General features: G+C 36.2%; 4 protein-coding genes across 5 annotated transcripts; 1 reads left to right on the top strand and 3 right to left on the bottom strand.

Moving 5' to 3' along the window:
* Window positions 1-347: 347 nt before the first annotated feature.
* Window positions 348-3,313, bottom strand: mRpL2 (mitochondrial ribosomal protein L2). Its single transcript, XM_028319703.1, has 6 exons — window positions 2,863-3,313; window positions 2,508-2,620; window positions 1,711-1,846; window positions 1,507-1,587; window positions 1,120-1,251; window positions 348-599 (listed from the first exon to the last, which is right to left on the bottom strand). Exons 1-6 carry the CDS (start codon window positions 3,080-3,082, stop codon window positions 394-396), a joined length of 888 nt encoding a protein of 295 aa, XP_028175504.1. The 5' UTR covers window positions 3,083-3,313; the 3' UTR covers window positions 348-393.
* Window positions 3,314-4,057: 744 nt separating this feature from the next.
* Window positions 4,058-10,366, top strand: LOC114363838 (protein pygopus). Of its 2 annotated transcripts, none has more exons than XM_028319691.1 (3): window positions 4,058-4,158; window positions 4,595-6,074; window positions 6,872-10,366. In XM_028319691.1, exons 2-3 carry the CDS (start codon window positions 4,735-4,737, stop codon window positions 6,990-6,992), a joined length of 1,461 nt encoding a protein of 486 aa, XP_028175492.1. In that variant the 5' UTR covers window positions 4,058-4,158; window positions 4,595-4,734; the 3' UTR covers window positions 6,993-10,366. The 2 variants fall into 2 exon arrangements, with proteins under 2 accessions (XP_028175492.1, XP_028175484.1); XM_028319683.1 differs by having other exon boundaries at window positions 4,065-4,338.
* Window positions 10,367-10,540: 174 nt separating this feature from the next.
* Window positions 10,541-13,249, bottom strand: LOC114363672 (uncharacterized). The gene is made up of 2 exons (XM_028319473.1): window positions 12,507-13,249; window positions 10,541-12,375 (listed from the first exon to the last, which is right to left on the bottom strand). Exons 1-2 carry the CDS (start codon window positions 13,023-13,025, stop codon window positions 11,779-11,781), a joined length of 1,116 nt encoding a protein of 371 aa, XP_028175274.1. The 5' UTR covers window positions 13,026-13,249; the 3' UTR covers window positions 10,541-11,778.
* Window positions 13,250-16,668: 3,419 nt separating this feature from the next.
* Window positions 16,669-17,916, bottom strand: LOC114363310 (uncharacterized). The gene has a single exon (XM_028319002.1). It carries the CDS (start codon window positions 17,914-17,916, stop codon window positions 16,669-16,671), a length of 1,248 nt encoding a protein of 415 aa, XP_028174803.1.
* Window positions 17,917-18,843: the final 927 nt, after the last annotated feature.

Below are 18,843 nucleotides of genomic sequence, written 5' to 3'. Positions count from 1 at the left end.
TTTTATGAATCTAGAATTTAATTTTTACAGTAGGTGTTTATTATTTAACTATCATCATAACGAAGAGTAGGTTATTATTAAAACACTGACACCACAGCTGACACTGTAGAGTCAAGTTAACTCAGTCAGTGCCTGATATGAGGTCTGGGAGTTTAGTGAGCGGTAGGCTTTTTACCCGACTGCGCCATAAGGAGGGTTATATTATTTGCACTCATTGGGGGTGGCGACACCAAACTCCTGTCATTCGCCAGTGGTGCCAAAAGCAAACGTAAATACTATATCCCCCTCATTGCATTGCATTGTTGAAATATTATGTGAAGATAATCTAAATAAATAAGGACAGGAAATATTCTAAATAACAGTTTATTACACATTACGTTTATCTACATAGTTCTAAGGATGCATATTCAGCGTGATTGCTGGAAGAGGAAACTTGTTTGGGTGTGAGATAAGTTTGACGGGCTTTGGGGGCCTGATCTTCCTTCCGTGGCGGCCATCTTTCCTTTTCCATAGACCAGATCGTGGGCGGTTTCCCAACCATCTGTTCCGTTGTGGTGACCCAATCGGGGTTCTGCCATGGTCCACATTAGACAGGCGACCTGAAAATATACAGATTAATTTTATCTGAATGCCACATATGTAGATCGGTACATCAGGCGAACTTAATGTCATAAAGTTATCTACCAGTTAACATTTGAGTCAGTAGAAAAACACAGTGGGAACTTAACTTATTCCAAGGTTAAAGGGCACTAAAAAGGTTACTTATACAGAAGCTCAAAGTTGCACAGCGTGCTATGGAGAGGGCTATGCTCGGTGTTACGAACTAAAGTCGCTGACATAGCCCGACGGATTTTTAAGCTGAAGTGGCAATGGGCAGGGCACATAGTACGCAGAACTGACGGCCGTACCGGAACGCGTACCGGAAAACGCAGCGTGAGACGTCCACCCACAAGGTGGACCGACGATGTCATAAAGGTAGCAGGAAGGCGCTGGACGCAGGCTGCTACCAACCGGGCAACATGGAAAGTATTGGGGGAGGCCTATGTTCAGCAGTGGACGTCCTGTGGCTGAGATGATGATGAAAAAGGTTAAAAACCTGATAATTATTTTAATACTTACCAACAACTGCCATGCAGTACTGACTGAAGCTGAAAGTACGTTTGGATGGCATTTGAACGATCACTCTATCATCGACTTTTCTCAGAATTGTACCGTATGTCCCAGCTGCATGAATGTAAAGGCCTCCAAGCCCTGAAAAGGTAAGAAGAGACGAAGATAAATTTTAATGGTATTCTTTTCTACTGTGCAAATATTCCTTCAAATTAGTGTTGTAGCTGTTCAAGAACCAGCAAATTGAGACAATAGAAATCAATTGTTATTGTGGGCTCAATATGCTACCACTTAAGAGTTCCATGAGTTATGTGTTGCTTTTGTGCACAAGCTTTGTAGAGTGTTGAAACATTAGAAGAAGAATGCAATTTGAGGTAACAGAAAAGTGATAAGTACCTGGTTCTTTCTCAACACAATGGACTACAGTTCCAGTTGGTAATGCACCTAATAAATAGGCATCTCCTTCGTTTGCACGTACTGAAACAATACATTAGTTTATTTAAAAATATAGTTCACATTTCTTTGTAACATGGACAATACAGTTTTTAAAATATAGTTGTTTAATGAATTGAAAACTTCATTCAAGGTTATTTTTCATACCAGGAATTCTTGGCAGGTCACGTGATGTTTTCAAGATGTCTCCTGCTTTCATGTTCTCGGTTGCTAGAATGTATTTCAGTTTATCACCCACAGCTACTAAGGCAATGTGCGCCGTTCTGCATCCGTCTTCCATCACCTGCAAGAGAATATAATATTTATATTTCATTTTAACCATATAAACTTTCATCATCATTAGGTCATTTAATTCGCCACTACAATTGCTTTCTAATTAGGCAGAGGCAAATTGAGGATTTAACTTACACTTCCCAATTTTTTTTTTACAGAAATAAATATTCTTTTACTACACCAATATTAATTTTATCTCTTTACAATAATTGCCAAAGAAAAATGATAAATAGTAATTAATAAAATCGAAAATTATCTTAGTAACTATTTTTAGAAGTAAGTACAAGCTATTTAGTGGAAGCAATTTTTTTTTAAATGTAATATTATTGAGTTTTAATTCCAGTAGTATATGAATTTAATTAAATAGCTTTTAATATTAAAAATAAAAATATTTAATTATAAACTTGATATGGCTGCCACAGAATACCAGCGTTATACTCTAGGTCTTGACTTAGGGCATAGCACATGCTGAGTGGCTACCATTTTAGTTCAAATTTAACTACAAAAGTAAGTAATTATATTGTTGTAAGTAGTCTAAGGATATTTGGACTAAATAATAATATTTTTCTTTCTTTATTGCAAAAATAAATCTTATAGATAGGTATATTAACAACAAAATAAATTAACAATAAATAAATAACAATATAAATAATAGATATATCTAAGCATACCTGAATGACTTTTTCTTCTTGTGGTGGCCCTTCTTTTGGTCCATCCCGGATCCAATCTATCCAGTGATACTTGTGTTTTATACCTCCGCCTATACCTTTGGCCACTAACCTGCCTACAAGGAAATATTCAAATTACTTCACCATCTGGTATTTAATGTAATTTTGGAAATATACCAACAATGATTCTAAAATTGGTTCAATCAATTCAACTAATTAATATTTTCTACAAAAAGTAATTAATAATAACATACAATAAATGCACAATAGTAAGAAAAGTTTGCACTTCTATAAAATAAGCTTTTTAATGGGCTAATAATTAAAATAGTAGTAGGTATTTATTTTTAACAATATTTACCTGTCTCAGGGTCTCGCCCAGCTAAGTTAGTAACAGCTAGAGGTTTAACTGTATACTCTTCAGGGAAATGCACAATACGCCTGTACGCTTTGCCAAAACCTGGTTTTGGTTTTTGAAGAGTTGGTTTGCTCGCAAAATTGGTAGCACATACATGAATGGCTCTCCTATTGACTAATGTTGGTACTATGGTTAATTTAGAAAACAGTCTATTCAGTGCCATGATTAGCCCTTATCAGGCTTAATTAAAGGCAATTTAATATTACTTTTCGTAAGTGCAAAGTTAACCTATAAAAATGTTTACAGCTGATCTCTGAAATTATCTGTCTGACATTTATTTCAAAACTTTGCTCTATTGATAGCGGACGACCAATTTTTAGCTAAAGTACCGAGTTGAAAGAGAGTTGTTAAAGACAAAGGTATAAAACAGGAATATAACTTTGACAGCGACTATTCCATTTAAAAAAAAGGCATTGAAGTCATAGTGAAGTGCAGTGCCATTGTATTCAATTTGTTTATAATTATTCAATTGATTCTTACGAATTTCAGAAATATTAATAGTTTTTGTAAACTTATCGTCATCGTCGTTCGTAATAAAAATAGGAATAAAATTAAGCATTTAGTCTAAATAAATCGTATACGCTATGTGAAAGAGAGAGGACAACAATGATGATCCAGCCATTGCAGAGTGATTCGAACGGCGTCGAATAATTGGTTCTTTTAATATCATAATTACTTACCAAGTCGATCTATTATTAGTATTATTTAAATTTATTAAGATTAATTAATTTATAAAAATTTAATAGAATATTAAAATAAATTAATCGTTTGCTCAATAATCAATTCGCCAAAGCTATTTTTAAAAAGTTAGTAATGTCCAAATCAGAGTTGCCAATCTATGAAGAAATCCCCAAACTGCGGGGAAAACGAAACTGATTGGGGAATGTGTGGGGAGAACTTCAATTTGGGGAAAATGCTGAGATTTTAAGTATGAACGCAAATAAGCGATATAATATAAAATTTCTGCCAGTCTTGATTGATTTTTTTACAATTCATTACTCAAAACAGGAATTTATATTTATAGTTAGCAATTTTAAGGAATTCTATTTTTCCTTTCAACATTGTAGGGAATTTCAAAAATGCGTTTATGGGTTTTTTAGTATATCACTGTCGGCAACCCTGGTCTAAACGCCCTCTAGCGGAAATTTTCTGACAAAATACATCGTGAATGTGGCGTGTGTTGTTTGGAATATTGTGAGTCGTAAATAAAATGCATTCTATGGATTACTAATTCTATTTGTAAGTGTACTTCTTGTGTGTTAAAACATTAATCCATTCAGAAGCCACCCGTGAATAACAAGAATTGGCCTCAGCAAGCCCTGTGAATTTGATATTTTGTCATATGTTGCACGCCTGTCTTGGGGTCTGGAAGAGGACAAAAAAAATAATCAGTAATTCCGATGCTAAATTGATAATGCAGTAAGTTTTTTATTGTTATTATTCAGTAATCTTGATCAGTGTAACGAATCAGGTAGTTGTTTACTTGGGATAATGCCCATCCTTGCCTTGAAGAACACAGGTTGGTTGGTGCTCCTTGAGACTAGATTCGTAACCGTCAATAAAAATAATGTCGAATGGGGATATTTTTTTATGATCCACTGTCCGTTTTGTTCACTTACACTGCAACTACCGTAAATATTGCACTGTATTGTATGTGAATGTTTTTATGTTACAGAAATAGACACAACCAGTCTTCCGGCACGATATTGCGCTTTCTCGTGACAATGCGGTGCCTTAAAAGTGAAAATATGTACTAAACTGTTCATCCCCAACTCTACATAATGGTCATTAGAGCTGAAACTGAATAATATCAAAATGAGTCACAATTTGGCTGGAATGCCATCATACAGGCTGCCAGGCCCGGGACTGGGGCCTCCAGACTTCAAGCCTCCAATGGACACGCCGACGCCTCCAGCATCAGCTCCTAGTAATCCAAAAAAGCGGAGAAAAACATCAAATGCTAATAATGCATTGACACCTCAACCTCCACCGACGGCTCAAGATCTTTTACCCCCACCCCTAACTGGATATGGCGATACTATTGTTGCCTCTAACCCATTCGATGATTCACCTTCAACTGTATCACACAACGGTCCAATGATGAATCAGAACGGACCCATGATGAGCCAGAATGGCCCAATGGGAATGATGGGTCCTATGCATAGTTTAGGGGGTCCTCCAATGAGACACATGAGTCCTTTGGCTCACAGTATGAGTCCCATGAACCAGCAAATGCCTCCAAGAGGAGGAATTAGCCCAATGGGAAACATGAGCCCAATGGGACATATGGGAGGCATGTCACCTATGGGTGGTCCAAATATGGGTATGAGTAATCACACCATGGGCCCTGGAATGGGGCCTAACTCAAGATCTATGGGAAGTCCTATGAGTCCAATGAATTCTATGCCAATGGGCTCACCAATGTCTTCGGGGCCTATGGGTAGTCCTATGAATATGGGCTCTATGGCTGGAAGCCACATGGGTAATAGTCCTATGGGTCCCCCAATGCACAGTCCTCTCGGTGGTGGTTCTATGAACGGACCTATGAATGGTCCAATGGGTGGGGGTGGACCGGGAATGAATGTACCTCGAATGAATGGACCCATGGGGCCTAACTGTTCTAATGGATCTATGGGGCCAACTAGTTCTATAATGTCTTCTAATTCTATGCCAAGTGGTGGAATGGGTCCTGGTCATTGTGGTCCAATGAGACATGGTAGTCCGATGGGCTCAGCAATGGGGAGTGGGCCTATGGGTGGTAACGGGCCTATCACATCAATGGGACCCGGGCCTCCGTATGGGGGTCACATGGGCCATGGAGGTCCTATGGGGATGGGTGGAAGTGGCTCAATGGGAATGGGTCCTGGACCAGGAAATATGGGAAACTGTGGGCCCCTAGCAGGAATGAGTGGCATGGCCATGGGAGGCCCTGGAGGCCAAGGAGTGGGTCCAATGGGCCAAGGGATGGGCATGTTTGGGCCCAAGCCAATGCCCGTCAGTGCTGGGAAGGTGTATCCTCCAGATCAGCCGATGGTGTTCAATCCCCAGAACCCAAATGCGCCACCTATCTACCCATGTGGTGTGTGTCATAAGGAAGTACACGATAATGATCAAGCAATATTATGTGAATCTGGGTGCAATTTTTGGTTTCATAGGTAAGTTAAATTGTATTTTATTGATTAACAATTAAAGCTTTTCAGCTTTAAATATTTACAATATCAATAATAATAGTATATTACTAAACATATTATTATTACATAATATGCTATCATTAAATTAAATGATAATTAGCTTCCAAAGCACGGAATGCGTGCTTAAAACTAATTTAATGATGTATATGAATAATAATGTGATTATAGTAATAGCAGGCCTGTTCATCTCCGCGAGTTTACATCGAAAACAAAACACGCACGATTGCCCCCTACAAGAGTACTATTCGACAAGGCCTCACATACGAGCGAACATTGACTCACGCACGCGTATTCTTGTGTATGATGGAAAAAAATAAAGAAAATGGTGTACTAAATACTGTGCAGTATTTAACTGCCTAAATAATAATAAAAACACAGAATGTACTTTTTTAAGTTGCCTCAAGACACTGAGAGGTAAATAAGTAGTTAATATTATTCATGATAATTCATGCTAAATCATGTATTTCCTCCGCCATTTTCTGCAGATTGGCACCTCACGTCACATCATTTTACCGAAGTCAGCCCTATAGCTTCGGCGCAGTACCGATCACTGACGTTTGTCAACAAAACTTCTGACAAACTTGCTTGACTCTTGAGACAAGCTAAATTACACCATATTGTTAATGACATTGAGCATACATTTTTTTAAATACCTTCGCGAAGTAAAACTTCTGTACGTAGTACTTATTATTATTCTGTGGTAATAGGAAAACCTATTCCTTTAATTTAAACTTCACCAATTATAACTTGAACGTTTACAGGGGCTGCACCGGGCTAACGGAGCCAGCGTTCCAGTTACTCACGGCTGAGGTGTATGCGGAGTGGGTGTGTGACAAGTGCCTGCACTCTAAGAATATTCCTCTGGTGAAGTTTAAGCCATAGCGCTACGCCGCGCCCCCCTCCCCCGTTCTATTGCCACCTATTTGAGTTGCATCCCTCCTATAGGCTAACGGCATAATGGGACATACAGGTACGTTGTTAAACCTTAACTCCTGACAATTGCCTTGTCAAGTCCCAGTGCCTAGCAGTAAGCTCATCACAAATATTTATTTCACATCATTTCTATCGAGGACTAAGCGTGAGCAAACTAAATGTATTGATCTTGGGCATGAATTTGGTTTGTCAGTAGTCTTACTAAGAAAGATCTCATGGATAGGTAGTTACATAAAATTAAGAATGTGAATTGAGTAAAGACTAATTGGGTTAAACAAAAAACACTTAATTTCTAGCCGAAGTATTCAGTTGAATGGAAAGAAATGATTCGTGAAATTGCAGACGGTCCTGTTTATGTCTAGTCTGTTATGATTGTCGTTTTATTTATTTTTAAACTTATATTGTAAGGGTATCACGTCGAGATGCAATTAGTATGGAATATTCATTGCACGTGTTCCTGCATTAGGCATATCTGTCAAAGCAATTCAATGTGATTTTTCTGTAGGAAAATGTTGCCAGCACATAGACATTAAACTCGAAGTGTAAGCAATTTGATGGCTGCCCAAGGAGTTCTGACTGTTGTGTCGCTTTAGTCTCTGTGCATATTGTAAATAAATCTTAGGTAAGTATAAGTCTATAAAACACTTTCCGCCTTATGAATGGTGACCTATATGTGTACAGTTGAGTTTTATTTTGAACAAAGTACGCATAAGGCCCTGCGTAGGGCTCACTTACTGCCATTCTGGTCGCGCCTCAGCTTAAATAGGATACATAAGTTGAACCCATTACTTGAGACGGAAAGGATCCAGGCGACCTTAGTCTTACAGTAAATGATGATTTAAACGTACTTATACTTCGGTGCCCTTATTTGCATGAAACAATACGCGCATTATTTTTACATACGTGTAAATACAATGAATCCATACGCTTTGTTAAAAATAAGAGTGTTAATGTGTTTGTCAATTTTTTAACTTTTGGAGATTTTTAAATCATAGACATGTAACAATTTAAGGTTTGTAAATAAATATTTAGATATTAGTGAAATGAGATTATACTAATGACCGATTGGCTCCAGTTGATGGCGCGGTTGTGACTTAATTTGTGTGTAGACTTCAGCTAGTTTTGTTTTTATTTACACCAAAATGTCTAATCTCTGGAGCCAGTTGTAATAATCTTTCAAAGAACTCAGTCAGCTATTGTATAGAGATACAATTATAAGAAAGAAAGAATCATTGGTATTCTTATTGGATTCTAAAATTTTATTTTTATGTACTGCAGACAGGATGAATCATGTAAAATATAATATTTTCTTACAAACATGACATTAAAATTGCCAGATTTAATAAGAAAATATATGAGTGCAATGTGCAGCACTTTTAATATTAAAACAATTCTCGTCATAGGTACCTATAAAATTTATATTTGTTCAACTTAAAGCCACCGAAACAACCTAAGTAAATAAGTTAGGATAATGATTCATCCTGTAAAATTAACTCATAATTATTTTCCTACACTTCCCAAATAATTTATAACTTTATTACTAATAATATTATTATTATGTATATAAATAGAGTACTTATATTGACCATGTAAGAAGAGTACATGTTAAACCGAAAACACGCACATTGACTTAATAAGATTTTATGTCCATAGCATTATTTTTTATTGAATACAATTTTTGCAATAATTTTACAGACATGTTTGTACTTACTCATTTTTTAAATCATATTATATAACATTATATATATTTATAATGTTTAAATTCAATATTTTGAATGATCAAGGATTCTCAATGGACCTATAATAGTTAAAATGGAGTTGTTGTTGCATACTGTAACAGTGTGAGGTTTTTACTGTTTATTGAAGTAGATAAGTAATTTGTACTATGGTAAGGCACCACGCATATAATTTTGTTACATAAAATCAACCAGTGGAGTTGATGGTGATGAGATTTTAACTTGTTTTTTAAGAATTTGATTGAAAAGTGTCAAAATGTGTAGATCAATCTATCTTATTCTTGCCTTATCGTGCACACGGTAACTCACTATGTTAATTTTATGTTATTTAGAAACAAAATAAATATGACGGCAGAATTTAAATTTGAATCAGACACAATCACTGTAACTAAATATTTTAGCTATTTAAGAAGGTCTGGGTTAAAAACGATGTTCAAGTAAGTAAAGATGATGCTTTAGAATAATGTTGTGATAGTTTTTATGTGATACTCATAGTCCAGGATTGGCTTAGATTCACCTAAATTCTAAATCCGAAGCAATAGTGAACTGGTTTCAAGTATCACATTAATTGAATATTTAATTACTACCGACTGTCTTACGGTTACTGCAACGCACGCAGTGTGCAACCCAAAGTGCTGCGGTTGCGGGTTCGTTCGATAGCTGAGGGAAAATGTAGTGATGGCACAAGCAATCAAGGTCATGGGTGTATTTATACTATACCAAACTTTTTTAACTAGGTAAATTGGTGCGATAGTTGGAACCATTTATTTATTATTATTTTAATTCAGTCAGTCCTTTGCTATCAGTAATATGTATCGTAAAATGAGTAGAATCCCCAAATCTTACCAACCCTTTAAACCATTTGCGGTACTTATAAAACCACATTATGTATCACGAACATTACAACTACGAGTCATGATTCAGATTTTGTTTCTTTTCTACTTACGAAGCATCCTATAGTCCTGTCTTCCTTGTAAGAAAGTGAAGTAATAAGTAATATCAGTGAACAGTGACCACAATAACCACTGGCATAGATAGTGCATATTTAGTTGTTTACATTTTGCTACTTATGCCCTCTGATAATGTGACTGATTCTGTGTGCAAACTGTTTGCCCTTTTATTCATCATTTTTGTTAGTTCCATACCATGACATAATGTTGAAAAGTATTGGAAAAGTGTACTCTAGGGCGCGTACAGTTTTGGTACGCCCATATCGTGTGTTATAAAAATTCAAAAATCAATAAATTGCCTATCATTTTGTAAATATATTTTATTTGGATCTACGAATAATTGTACAGTAATTTTTAAAATAGAATTTTATCTAGGGTATTCGGCCATGAATATAATAATAATCGAAGCCGCTAGAACATCACAATTAGTTCACGGGAGACTGCTGCTATTGTATATTAATTTCATTTGTAAATGTTACTTACGTGTTACTTATATCGGCGAGAATGATAGCAAGTTGTATTTAAGAATATTTTATGAAGTCTAATAGAACGACATCAGTGGTCTTAAACTTGTGCATAGTTTATTTTGTATTATGTGAATAAATAACAAGCAATAATAAAATTGTTATCAAGGAAATCAATTTTTATTATAAACTAACAGTCCCCCCTATTCATAGATCTAACTTAAGAAATAGTCAGGAATACTAATTGTATTTATTATTTGTTAATTCTAGGCACTGCCCATGAAACCTAATATTCCTTTTAAACAAGAAAAAAGAATAAAATGTGTAGGTAAAAGTAAAAGATATAGTTTGCATTATGAGTATCATTTTATTGACTGTAATTATGGCATACATTTCATACTAAACCTATGTTACAGAAATGTTAAAATAAAGTTTAAATTTAAAATTATGGTCATACAAAAAATACTTCAGTATTATTTGCAGATAGGAGATGAAAATCCTCGCATTTCCGAGTTCATATAATGGGCGACAATTATTGCCGCATATTGTAAGCATCTAAACCCATTTATTTTTCTCCTCAGAGATAAGTTTAATGTGTAATCATTGTTTCACCCATAAAACTAAGATATGGAGAAAACGAATAACTAACTAAGCCCATTTGAAAGGTTCCAACAGTTCGCTAAAAAATATTCTTTCGAACGCCACTCAGATTTTGAACTTTAATCACAACAAATCAGGCAATTTCATCACTTGAAATCACAAATGTAGTGTTTTAATACAAAGTTTAAATGGATAATATTTTTTCATAGAAACAATCAAAGTTGATAAATCCCTGTGCCCAAGCTCAGTCATTTGATATGTTTCAATATAACTGAAACTTTGTACTTCTAGAAATTGATTTACATCAAATGGTACTTTTCTGACTTTTCATGGGATTAATCATAAAATTATCACATTTACAGATCATACATTGGTATTGTATCTTGAAATGTAACAGTGAGAGTAATTAATTAATGATATAATGAATTAATGATACATTTTAATTATCTATTTAAAATACTGTTATTCTATGGCAGGCTGTACATACATTCATTCTAACACCACTCTCAAAGTTACACATTAATAAATCTACTTTTGTGCTTATCAAGTCTTTCATAATGTTATCATAATTAATAATCTAAGATAATCTTAAATATAATGTTTTAACAACTATGATAAAACAATTACAATGTTTTTGGGGCAAACATTACATACGATTACTAGATACATATTGATACAGATTGATGTAATAAAAAAATCAAAATGCAATTTGAAACAAATACATTGATTATGATGGGCAGCAGACATTGACTAACCCCCAAATCAAAATATACTTTTCATAACAATAGCAAACAATGATTATCTCTCTTAAATATTAAAATAATAAAAAAACTTTATTTAATCAAACAAAAAGTGAAAAATATTATGTAAAAAGTGAAATTATACATTAAAAATACCGTATGTATTAAAAAGGGGTTAGTGTTTTATAAAAATTGTCTTATCACAGCTATTTGTTTATAGTTACAGAATAGTTATATTCTTAAAATTAACCGTAATCAGTGCCAAATGTAGTCAATCCTTTATTTTGTATGGCAAATGAAACAGCAGCATCCATAAAATCAAAGTGATTCTCAGCATTATTGTCCTCACCATCAGATTGCATATAATTTTCATGGGGGCAAACATTGTCATTAAAGTTGTGAAATGAGTTTGAGGACTCAGGGAAAAATGGAAATGGTGCTGTATCATTGCTTTCATTTTTCTTCTGACTGTCTTCATATAACCATGATAAATCATGGGCTGTTTCAGCAGCAGCAAATTGATGTGTAACATTGTCAATTATTTCTGGACTGCTGGGTGGAGAAGGAAATTCACTTGGTCTACGTTCCGAGTAGAAAGGATTTTCTCTGCCTGAATGAGTTTGACTGTTGCTACTAGATCCTGATGCATTTTGGAGTCCATGTGCTGATATGGCCATAAGTATGCCTTCATTTTCAATAGAATTGTCTCCAGGTAAATTATTGATGAACTCTGCAACATCTAGTGCAAGAAACCTCGACTCGTTCATGTTAGGTGGCAGCGGTGGATGGAGCCATGAGTCTAACACACGATTTATGGTGTTGTCCACAAAACCTTTAGCCATCTGAAACAAATGTAAGTATAATTAAATTGTTTGCAGGTTATTTCACTAAAAACACTTAAGACACCAAAGTGGATGTATTGTCTCTATTTGTTTTTTGTTGGTGCACAAGTGGTTGAATAAGTATTATTTACCTGTCTAGCTTGCCATCTAGCTATACACTGATCTTCACAGTAGCTATTAGAAACAACCATGGACCTGGGTGCTACAACATGATTGTTAGCTCCAGAAGTGGACTGCAGTGCATTTTGGTACCTATTATTGTCATATGAGCTCACATATCTCGGATATTGCAGCGTTTCGGGAGTCACACTTGCACTTGGCGTGAGCAGTGATTTGTCAGAGTCGGTTATCACAGAATCTAAAGTATTGAAATCTTGCTTCAAAAGGTAGTCTCCCAATATCTCTAAATTCTGCTCAGTGTTACCTACTAAGGCATTAGAGTTACTAATGGTCTCCGAGGAGGGTCCAGCCCTCTCAGATTCGTTGTTTAGCACCGCAGAAGACTTATTTGATTCGTTTTTCAAGTGATATTTGCCTTTAACTTGCCACGCAAAACGTGCTTTCTTGAGTGGGCGCTCCGATCCAGTTGAACCGTCGCCATTTTCTTGTCGCTTCGAGGATGACTCTCCATTGGAATCGGATATATTCATTTTAACTACGATTAAAGACTTCAGAAAATTTTTAGTTTTCCCAAAATTGTCATTAGTAAACAAACACTGACATCACTAATTAATAACATATGATTGAATGACAAGTAGTAATTAGTGGTTTTTAACTAACTTTTCTACTGTATAGAAGAGAAAACATTTGTTTTTCAACTTTTTCTGCTTCCTTTAATACATATTTTGAGATTCTATTTAAATAATTGCAGAAAAAATTAATTTTATTTGATACTGCTGTCACTCACACACATACACTGACACACTATTTTTTCTTGCTTTTTTTTCTGGAACATCTGTCTTGTCTATGCTTTTTTTCAATGGACTTCGAGTATAGGTGTACCAGAATCTCATGGCAAACAAAAATATTGGAAAAGTGTGTTTTTCATATGGCAATTGTCTATGGTTTAACTGTCACCTGTCAAAGAAAATTATGAAACCTGTCAGCCGCTGCAAAATTTTTGTAATCTCTTCTTGACTAATTGTTATTTTTCTGAAAAAGTCGAAAAAGTTCAAGCAAAGCATATTGTTTTCAATGTGAATTGTAAAATAAGGCATAATTCAAAGTCAATCTTTGATTCTAAAGCGCGTCGTCGAATTGACAGTTAGTTGGACTGAAATGTTTTGATACATTTAGTTTATTACCCAACTGCGTCAGAAGGAGGGTTGTGTTTTTTTTATGTTATTCTTACTTAATAGCTGCTTTATCGGGGTTTTCAGGTATATCTCACAAATTGGTGCAGATGTTATGACCATGTAAAGAAAATTGAAAAAGATTTCATCAAAGAAAGATTGAATAATGAAGAAGTTTCCAATTTTTTTCTTTTAAATAAACTTGAAATAAATATAAGTAAAACTAATAATAATTGTGAAATAATCATGAAAATATCTCTACAAATAAATAAGTTACAGGGCCCTAAAGTTGCACATAACTATTCACGCCATTTTGATCGGTGTATTCACGACAGTCATTCGGAGTACAAACAGTAAATCACCCCTGATCCAGCCAGTGCTGTTGACAGGTTCATTTTTTAAAATCTAGCAGTTATTAATTTTTCAGTAAGGTCACTCAAGATTCTTTCTTAGTAAAATTTTGTAACCTTTTTTTAAAATATCCCAGACCTGGCCATATACAAAAAGAACGGCACCGCCTATGTTTCAGTTCCACGCGAAAATATGTAGGTAATATAAATAATTTATTTCTCAGACATTTCTTGATCGATTTAAATAAAAACTTCACCGTCTTTTTAGTTTTGGTATATATTTTAATCCCATTCAGAGAAATATAGTGTTTTAACATCAGGAACTTCTCCATTGAAATGCTGGAAGAGCAATTTATTTACAGTACCTCTTTATCTTGATCATCTGTCTATTGAAGAACAAGAAATGCAAGTGGAGTTCTTAGAATCGTTTTCTAGTTCTGAATGAAGTGATAAGTTAAAAGTATGATGCATAATAAAATTAGTTACTTAAAGTAATATACGATTTAATTTCCAAGACATTTACCTATGTTAAAAATCTGATGTCTAACAACATTCTTCATACACATACCTACCTAAAATGTATATTCGTACTTCATGTTCATTAATATTAAAGTAATAAAAGTAAAAAATTAAACAGTATCAAGATCGTTTATTCCAATTTCCCCAGTATTGCTCTCAACAAAGTTTATTTTCCCTATTTGCCATGAGATTCTGGTACACCTATAATATAACTGGAGACGACTTTGCCAACCGGTTACCATACTCTTCAGTTACCGTTTCTACGAAAAATTAATAACCGTAGAGACCTTTAAATCAAAATAAAATCACAGGGCACAATGACTGTGTCTACTACAAATTATGACCATAAATGGTTTAATAAGACCATCTTTGTTTAAAAGTACCTATAGCCTGACCAGGAACATAAAAACCCTCGCCATGTTGCGGAAAACTAATGGTACTAATTTCTTTTAATGGCAACAGTAACTGAAAACTTCATTGACATGTCACCTTGCATGTCAGTCTATTGTTGTCAAAGTGTAAACAAACTTTATTTCAAATGTGTGCAATTGATTTTGTGAATTAATTGCTAAAATATTTTTATAGTCGTGAAAGAAAAGTGGTTCACAATGTGTTAATGTATTTGTCGAAGAGAAATACTAACGGTTCGGACAATATTTTCATTGAATAATGTTTCCGACAAAGGTTGTCAAATTGACTGACATGTTTATCGTATAGTACAGTCCACTATGAAAATTAGCTTATAGCCTGACCAGGAACATAAAAACCCTCGCCATGTTGCGGAAAACTAATGGTACTAATTTCTTTTAATGGCAACAGTAACTGAAAACTTCATTGACATGTCACCTTGCATGTCAGTCTATTGTTGTCAAAGTGTAAACAAACTTTATTTCAAATGTGTGCAATTGATTTTGTGAATTAATTGCTAAAATATTTTTATAGTCGTGAAAGAAAAGTGGTTCACAATGTGTTAATGTATTTGTCGAAGAGAAATACTAACGGTTCGGACAATATTTTCATTGAATAATGTTTCCGACAAAGGTTGTCAAATTGACTGACATGTTTATCGTATAGTACAGTCCACTATGAAAATTAGCGTAGTCTGTTTCAACTACCTATTTTAAAGTTTTTTGTCACTTTCTAAGTTTTGAATTTTATGGAATTGGGAAAGAAGTACCGAGTTTGAAGCGTTCATGAGCAGACATTGCAGTTGAATATTCAAGTTTTGAATTTGATTATTGATGAATAATAAAATAAATCCTACTAGCTCGATTGATGGTTTCATTTAATTTATTTAAACCAGGTTACCTTTAATAATATTTTTTCATTAAGTTATGAAAATATCAAATTAGCCCGTAATCCTGAATCCTGATACATAAATTGAGCCTATTAATTTAACACATGTACGACTGTACCTACTCAGTGTTGCACTTTCAAATGCAATTGACGCGCCTCTATGTCAGGGTTTTTATGTTCCTGGTCAGGCTATACCTACCATGCATAATAATTGAAGATAGAAGAATAACATTTGCTAAATAAATACCAAGAAAAGATAATATGTACTACCCGTTCCCGCTAAGTTTGCCGGTCCGTGGAATGCGCGTCGCCTCCCCCAACCGCGATTATTATAAACGCTATTAGTTAGGTAGTTATTAAACGCAATTAATTAGTTGTTAAACGCAATTAATGTATCTTATTTTACGCAAATACACAATTTTTATCAAAAATAATAAATAAAAAATATTTTAAATTAGTTATAGTTTGTTGTTATAGACGCTTCCCTTCAAGTGACGTCATATCGCCAGCGGCAAACTTAAAGCGAACGGATAGTAACTGAAAGCATTATTGGCAAAATAATGGTCAAAACAATATTACATATTAAAAAATATTCTTCAACCCCTTCACTGGCCCACTCTCCACATCACACGGCATAGTGATCACCATGCACCATCGAAATTATAGAAAGTACCTACTTACCTACAGTCAACAACACAATATTGTTGCAAAAGATTACAGCCCAATATGATGCAGAGGGTACCAATAACAATACTATCTTATCCTAACTTATTTAGGGCCGCGCATGGGCGCAGTGCACGTCGACCCATTGGGATCTTTTGTGCTTCCCTATGCCTTTATCCCCCCTCATCCGCAAAGATCCTATCCATATAGTGGATCAAGAGCTTGGGTGAGAAGGACCTATATTCTTCTGGTGTCGGATAAGCCGACCCCAGGAGACCCATTCTAGTTCTAGCTAGCGCGTCACATTCGCACAGTAGGTGTTTCATGGACTCCGCATGTTCTCCACATGCTCGACAGCTGTCATCCGTAGTTAGGCCCATTTTGTGGAGCATGTGGTTTGTAGTGTAGTGTCCTGTCAGCGCACCCGTGATCACTCGGGCTTGCCTTCTGTTTCCATTGAGTATGAGCTTTTCCCATGATCTTGTGTTTCCAACTAGGAATAGTTTGGAGTGGCTCATACCGTTGGAGCTTTCCCATTCAGCTCTGTGCTTCCTGGATATATATTGCCTCATGGCCATGTGTAAAGTGCTCATAGATAAGGGCACTATCGGCTCTGGCCCAATAGGTGCCGCCTCTGACCCTTGTCTCGCTAGACTGTCGGCTCTCTCATTGCCTTCGATTCCAGTATGTCCAGGTACCCACATGAGGGTCACCCTGTTGTGCCTTCCAAGTTTATTCAGTGCCAAGATTGCCTCCAGAACGAGTCTGGATCCAACCCTCACTGAGGCAATGGCTTTGAGTGCTGCCTGACTGTCACTTAATATGTAAATGTCACGCTTTTTATGCGCCTGTTCTATATTCCTTACTGCGCACATGATTATAGCATAGGTTTCAGCTTGAAACACTGTTGCAAACCTCCCTAAGCTTTCACTGTGCTCAGATTGTTTGGAGTAGACGCCCGCTCCTGTTCCTGAGTTCATCTTGGAGCCGTCAGTATACCAGATCAGGCTGTCTTGTTGACGTTTTAGTCCTCTTTTCCAGTCTTCCCTTGTTGGTATAGACACTTTGAAATCCTTGCTAAACATGTACCTAGGCTGCATTGTATCACAACCCATGTCCATTATTGCATCTAATTGAGGATCGCTCCCCATCCTTGTGTGCTTGGTGCAAGGTTTGGATGTACTCCAAAGTCCCGCCCCCTTCAGTCTGTGCAGCGCCTTCCTTGCATCTACTTCTAGCGCCAAGTGCAGTGGGGGCAATCCCAGAATAATCTCCAATGCTGCAGTTGGCGTAGTTCTAAACGCACTCGTTATTGCTAGGCATGCAGTTCTTTGCAATTTGCCCAGTGCCGTTCTGCACGTCTGTAACCTAATTCTAGGCCACCAGACAATGCTGCCATAAAGTATTATTGGTCTCACCATAGTTATATAGATCCACCTCATCACTCTGGGACTAAGTCCCCATGTCTTCCCGTATGCACCACGACACATTCCCAGCACTCTCATAGCCTTAGCTATGACCGTATCTTGGTGTTTACGCCATGTAAGTTCCTTATCTAGGATTACCCCTAGATATTTCACTTCATTGGTCCAGGTTATCTGTTTACCATAAAGGTAGAGATGTCCTAGCCCTGTTGTATTTCTCATTTTTGTAAATGCAATAGCATTCGTTTTTCCCGGATTCACCGAGAGGTGGTTTTCGTCACACCACTCTTCCAGTGTGTTGAGGGCTCTTTGCATGATGTCTGTCACAATAGTTGGGAACTTGCCCCTTACCATAATTACCAAATCATCTGCATATCCAACCGTGTAGAGTGGTCCTTTGTTAAGTTTCACAAGTAGTGAGTCCACGACCAGGCTCCATAGCAAGGGTGAGAGTACCCCCCCTTGCGGGCAGCCCTTGACAGTCCTTACACTCATGCACTCTCCTTGCAGTTCTGATTGAATAATCCTCCCTTTAAGCATACAGTCTATCCACCGGCATAGAGGTAGTGGTACCCCGTGGTCAGAAGCAGCAGCTCCTATAGAGACGAAGGTAGTGCGGTCAAATGCCCCCTCTATGTCGACAAATGTCCCAACAGCAACCTCCCTACTCTCAAGAGCCGCCTCCGCCCTGCCGGTTACATAGTGTAGCGCAGTTTCTGTAGATTTCCCTGCCTGGTATGCACATTGAAGCTCATGTAGAGGAAATCTTTTTAGTGGTCCTTGTCTTATGTACTTATCTACAATACTAACTGTTACATTATTGTCGTTAAGTTCTGTTACATATGTACCTACATGCATGTCGCGGGCGGCCGCTGGTGTAGGTAAAGGTCGATCCATTCAGTGGTTTGGGCTGTGCGTTGATAG

This window comes from Ostrinia furnacalis, unplaced genomic scaffold (genome assembly GCF_004193835.3).
Source record: "Ostrinia furnacalis isolate ACB-3 unplaced genomic scaffold, ASM419383v2 OfSCF0398, whole genome shotgun sequence".
NCBI lineage: Eukaryota > Metazoa > Arthropoda > Insecta > Lepidoptera > Crambidae > Ostrinia > Ostrinia furnacalis.
Note: the sequence above shows the minus strand (reverse complement) of the source record. Positions and strands in the feature narration are given on the sequence as shown.